The sequence below is a fragment of the Alosa pseudoharengus genome, unplaced genomic scaffold, assembly GCF_046254945.1.
Source record: "Alosa pseudoharengus isolate Yale_2024_CS ecotype anadromous, Long Island Sound unplaced genomic scaffold, YU_APseudo_1.1 YU_APseudo_1.1_scf_24, whole genome shotgun sequence".
In the NCBI taxonomy this organism is placed as follows: Eukaryota; Metazoa; Chordata; class Actinopteri; order Clupeiformes; family Clupeidae; genus Alosa; species Alosa pseudoharengus.
The window spans coordinates 13,771,576-13,777,725 of record NW_027468689.1 but is presented as its reverse complement, the minus strand read 5'-3'; the positions used below and the strand labels follow the sequence as shown (position 1 = coordinate 13,777,725).

The 6,150-nt window shown below is 40.8% G+C and overlaps 1 protein-coding gene across 1 annotated transcript in view; it reads right to left on the bottom strand.

Annotated features, from left to right (window-relative positions):
* Nucleotides 1-5,033, bottom strand: part of LOC143141755 (kinesin heavy chain-like) — a 23,653-nt gene extending 18,620 nt beyond the window's left edge. Inside the window, exons 1-8 of the mRNA XM_076302468.1 lie at nt 4,852-5,033; nt 2,816-2,903; nt 2,440-2,513; nt 1,682-1,786; nt 1,526-1,574; nt 1,354-1,409; nt 960-1,047; nt 328-452 (exon numbers count right to left, since the gene is read on the bottom strand). Coding sequence (XP_076158583.1) covers nt 328-452; nt 960-1,047; nt 1,354-1,409; nt 1,526-1,574; nt 1,682-1,786; nt 2,440-2,513; nt 2,816-2,903; nt 4,852-4,977 — 711 coding nt within the window. The 5' untranslated portion in view covers nt 4,978-5,033. The remainder of the gene's footprint in view (nt 1-327; nt 453-959; nt 1,048-1,353; nt 1,410-1,525; nt 1,575-1,681; nt 1,787-2,439; nt 2,514-2,815; nt 2,904-4,851) is intronic.
* Between the last annotated feature and the right edge of the window lie 1,117 nt (nt 5,034-6,150).

Below are 6,150 nucleotides of genomic sequence, written 5' to 3'. Positions count from 1 at the left end.
CATATATACAAAGATTATCATTATTTATGTACATACATCTTAATTTCATATGAAGTAGCATGAGTACTATTTAATTCCAAACGCAGTAGCATGACTACTCTTTAATTCCATATGAAGGCCACTATTCAATTCCATAGTAGCATGACTACTCTTTAATTCCATACGTTGTAGCATGACCACTGTTTAATTCCATATGTTGTAGCATTTAATTCTATACATTGTAGCATGTCTATTTAATTATATATGAAGGCTACTCTTTAATTCCATATGTAGTGCCTCATTAAGACCTTATTCATGTTAAATACGATTGGCTGGTGCCTCCCTCACCTTCTCACTTCCTGCCAGATCCACCAGGTAGAGCTTCCCAGAGAGCTTCTTCTCCGTCTCCACGTTCTCCTGCTTGATGTTGATCAGGAAGATGCTGTGGCTTCTGGAGCTGTGCTCGTTCATGTCTGAAAATCACACACACACACACACACACACACACGCACACGCACACGCACACGCACACGCACACACACACACACACACACATTTATTAGAGCACACACTAGACACAAAAAACATCGCCAGTCATAATGCCGTAGTCTGATATCCCACAACCCACCTGAACCCCTTTAAATCACTAACAAATACAAACATGGGTACTTTCACAAAGAGGATATACTGTACACTTTGTTTCACAAGGTCTATAAATGACACCTTCTTGGAATAGCATTATTATTTTTTCTTTTTTGCTTAATCTAATCAATTGAAGAATAAAAATGCTCATGGTAGCTTGTCATTTCTTAGATTAGATTTCTACACTTCCAATGTTATAGTTGTGTTGGGAAAAAAATGCAGAGATCCAACATATTTTGAGGAACACAGACATGTGGACAATGTCTAGCTCATATCCTGGTCGTGAAATTACCCATCTATACTTTTTTTTTAAAGAGATAGAGAGAGTTAAGTCATACTTGTGACGGCAACATGACGATTGGCTTTTCCCTCATCAATGACATCCATCACCTCTTCAGGACTGGAGACAAATCGCTCTGTGCAACCCTGCAGGAACACATTTTCATTCACTTTTCATATGCAATCTTACAGAAGCATGTTTGCGACATTCACGTCTGTACACATGTTCACATGATCTTATACTAACCTGTTTATCTAAGGATGAGATATACTGTGTCTATAAGTTATCATACAGTATATGTGTATATGTAGTAAATTACCTGATATAATCTACTTCTTAATGTTTTCATAATTTCTAGATACTGTCATTTTGAATCGTGGAATAAAGAGATTCTCACTACCTAAACTGAAATAACACACTGCTTAAGTCTTCCTTTAAACAGCAACGCTCACCTTCACATAGGGCACACGGTTCTTGTCTTCATGCACAGCCAGGTTTGTCTTTGAAACTAAAAAATAATAATTTAGCGTCATTATACAGGGGATCATGTTTATTATTATAATCAAACTCAAGCAGACACATCACACACAAAGGTCAACAATTCAGAAGATATGAAAAGCTTACCATCCAACAAGTCCCTTATTTTGTCCAAATAAATTTCAAAATATGAGACCTGAAACGAAGAAGACAAGACCATCAAGTTTGTTAGAAAATTCTCCAAATATCACACATCTCTATCACAAAGGCATAGAGATGACTCACCAGATTTATTTGACTCACCTTGATGTGAAACTCCAGGTTCTCGTCCATGGAGTAAATGTGGTCAAATATGTCATGGGAGATACGAGGGATAATCCCCATCAGCTGGGGGTCGTGCAGCTTGCCCTGAAGACGGAAAGGAGACATCAGGGCCACTTCTTATAGGAAGTGACTGTAATAGAAGCTCCTCAAATATTTGTTTCTTTTCGTCTTATTTTGGGCCTGTCCAACCTCATGAACTGGGAAGCATTTTGGGTAAACTCTGTTGTTTTTAAATGTGCTATACAAATAAAGTGACTTGACTTGACTAGATGAGCTCAGGAGTAACTGTAGCATCGCACATCTCAACAAACATAAACGCAGCCAACATAGTTCACTGTTTTGCCTGCCCAGCTAAGGACATACTAATGAGCTTGTGCCCTGGACACAGATAAGATGAAGACTAATCCTGAACTTAAAACTCTTTTCCAGTGGAGATCCTGAACTTTTCCAGTGGAGATCCTTACTGAAGTTCTCTTTTAGCCTATCTTTTAGTATTGCCTAACTACAATACTTACACTCAAGTCTGTGATACTGCTGTAACTAGGTCATGTTATGCTTATTGCTTAAGTTTCTCTCTTTTAGTATTGCCTAAGTATGTATAATTAGACTCAAGTCTAGTGCTGTAGGCTGGTTAACTGTTATGCCTATTGCCTAGGTCCTCTCTTTTAGTACAGTACAGTACTCTACATGAGTGCTGTAACTGGGTTATGTTGTCAGATGTTATTCATTATGGTCACCTCCATAGTGTGGGTCTTCCCAGAGGAGGTTTGCCCATAGGCAAAGATGGTCCCGTTGTAGCCTCCCAGGACATCTGAAAACAAAAATACATTTCCCTCAGTCACTCTTATTCTGAAGATAAGAGAATGAATAAATAATTAGCATTCACCTTATCAAAGAGCAAAAAAGAAATGATCACAGACATCCATAATTCATTTAGCAGACACTTTTCATCCAAAGAGACTTACATATGTCAATTCTATTACAAAGGACTACATTGTCCCTGGTGCAAATTGGGGTTAAGCGCCTTGCCCAAGGACACAACAGTGGAAGCTGGGAATTGAACCCACAACTTGTCAGGCTACTGCATGCTAGCTCAACTACGCTACCACTGACCTTTGACAATCTGTTTGGCGCAGGCATCGTACACCTGTTCCTGGGCGGTGTTAGGGGGCAGGACCCGGTCAAAGACGTACGGTTTTCCCTTAGAGAGAGAGAATTAGAGGTTGAGAGTTGCTATATCAAACATGATCCATGCTTTACAGTAGGCCTACGTTCCTGTAGCAGGACTAGCACTGGGTTGAAAGACAGAGGTTTAGAACATCTTGAAAGCAAAATACAGAGCCTTCCATTTCTATTTTCATAAAGTCGTATCCTAATTTAAAGGGAGCCTATAACATCCCAACCACATACAAGCTTGAACAGCTGGGATGGGACCACAAGAGGGACGTGACAAGCCACACATGGACTTCTCCATCGGAAAAAACAATCCACTAATTAGGGTTTTCTTGAATAATTTCCCCACTTGGCTCACACATGGCTTCAGGAATCACTGACATGATGCATTTTAGAAGAAAGGAAACCGATATTGATTCCCAAGGCTCCACCTTAACTGCAAGTTGCAATCATGCATTTAATTAATTGAGAAATGAACCAGTGCACACACACATACATGCCATAGATCTGGATGCAGAATGGATAATGGTATGCTTGGATTCGTCTTGGCATCATAACCAATTATAGTAACAGCTTTAGTTTAAGTGACAATATCTCACCGATCTCAATACACCTTAAATCAAGGGTGAAATATCAAGTACATCCACTCTGCCAAACATTACTCTAGAAAGACGCTGATCTCAGTACGCTTAAATGCTGACGCAGGAGCAATATGAAGTCTGCAGAAAAAAAAACCTCACTGAGAACATTCCAACTATTACCATAAACACAAACACACACACACACACACACACAGGATACACATACACAGTCGAGCCAGACACGCAAGCTGCTCAAAACAACTACCAAGCCTACTTTTCAGGATAAGCATCAGTGACATTAGAAAACTGGATCAGACCACAGCACTTGATCACATGTGCAGTACTCCCATAACAAATGGCAGAAATTCAGAGATGCTCTGAATACTGAACTGGGCCTGTCGGCTGTCCTCTGGCTTACAAGACTGCTGACACTCTCAGTCTCCAGGCAATGTAAAGACCTGAACCATCTCTCTAAAAGTGGAAAGTCATCCATCAAGAAATGCTACTGTTCTCACGCTATACTGTATATCCTAGCCTATCCACAGACAGGCCAATAAGGACTCACCATGGAAAACAGTCAGTAAAGGCACCTTTTGAAAACATTAAACAAACAGTATAATGTTGCTGCATTCTGTAGAACACAACTCATACATTCAAAACACAATGAGTCCCCACGCCATTAGTTGGAGGAGTATAACAAATAATTTATGAGGATGCAATATGACAGTGAGAGATCTCGATGTAGGCTTCCATCCTTATAGCTCTAAGATATAAGAGGCATTAGTCACATCGAAGTGATCAACTCATGTTATATTTATCGGCCTCTTGAAATGACTGCATTGAAAGCCCTTCGTCAACGTTAACACACGAAAGAAATTGCTGGCATATCAATCAATGATTGCTTCCGGCAATAATTATAATAACATATATGGCTCAAAATCAAATAGCAGAGTATCACAAAAATTATTGGGCAGACAGTCACTTATGTAATATAGTCACCCTAATACTGCATGACGAAATGTACTCGGCAAGGTTGTGCGAAGCATTAAATCAAACAGGCCAATTTTCCATCGGTAACACAAAGACGATGACAGGTTCGAGGGCAAATCCAGAATAAGCCATTTCAAGGTAGTGCAATTTTCAGAACGCATCTAAACACAGTTAATAACCTAACATACTTTATTTACAGTAATGTATCGGTCTATCTGCTGACCAAACCATGTGTTTGCCAAACGACTTGCTGCGTTCACACATTTTCGCTATGCGTAACGCCTGGGAAAAAGAACGCAGCCGTCCGACGCCCTGCTTGGTGGTTTGGACATCGGATCCATGTAACACCTCACAATCGCCCAGAATAATAGTCTTGGCAAAATAATAAAATATATCGCAACTTACTGTTATAACCACCGTGTCATCCTCCTTGAATTTGGGTATGTATTTATCTCCCCTTGTGATTTCGGATTCATTTAATGGCCTGAAACGGCACATTACTTTAACGCCGCACTCGGCAGCATCCGCCATCTCAGTCTATCCTGCGGACAGATATCCCAATAAACTTTACAGAAAATTCAACGATGCATGAATGTTGGTGTGTCTTCTTAATGCCCGTTATCCTCGCATCAGTACACGCCGTCCATTTGCGCTATCCAACAAATAGATAAACTCAATTGCGACTATCCATTCCTATCAGTTACAAATCGATCCCATGACATTCGATCATTTAAGGATTACTGAAAATATCACCAAAAAATGTAACAATCATCCGATGGAAGAACTGAGGTAAAGCTATTTTGGTTCTTTAGTCGACAAACAGCGGCGGCTGTTCCAGAGTTTCACCGCAAAGTATTGCTGGCGTTGCTGTCCTGCATCAGCACCAGTTTCCCCCTCCCATCACCGAGAACCCACAGACAGTCTGCAGGGGACTGGCACTTCCTAAATATGAGCTAAGCATTTCGGGAAATGTGGTCTTGCATTGTTATGGTACAAAATAAGAAAGCCTTGGTGTGAAGCCCACTTTTTGTGCTGCTGCGTAGGCTATTCACAATGTGGTGTGGCATTGCAGGGGTGTAGGCTACTGGGAAAGAAATTCGACCGTGAACAGACTCTATCTGTAGACTCTATCATCAGACAGGTCTACAGATAATGATATAGGAATAGGCTAAGCAGCAGAATAACAGCATACATTTTACAAGTTGTCTGTAAACTGCAAAACTGCTTATTTAATAGCATACAACTAAGTGTTAATAATCTTATATCAAGATAAAAATTATAATTGGTATTGTTTTCAGTATAAAGAGACCTACTGCTTTCTCGCAAAATCTCTGCGGACCTCTGATGGTCCGAGAACATCAAGGCAGTCACCAAGAAGGCCCAGCAACGACTCCACTTGAGCTGAGTAAGCTGCTGGACTGGAGACCTTCTACAGAGCCTGCATTGATAGCCTGAACATACAACATCACGCTGTGGTTTACCAGCTGCACTGAAGGCAGCAGAGAGGAATAAGCTGCAGAGGATGGTAAGGACTGCACAGAAACTGGTTGGCCACCCCCTTCCCACCCTGGTTGACATCTACAACACTCGCTGTCTCAGCAGAGCAAGAAACATCATCACAGATATTACACACCCATGCCACCATCTTTTTGACCTGTTGCCCTCTGGAAGGCGCTACAGGTGCATCAATTCCAGAACAAACAG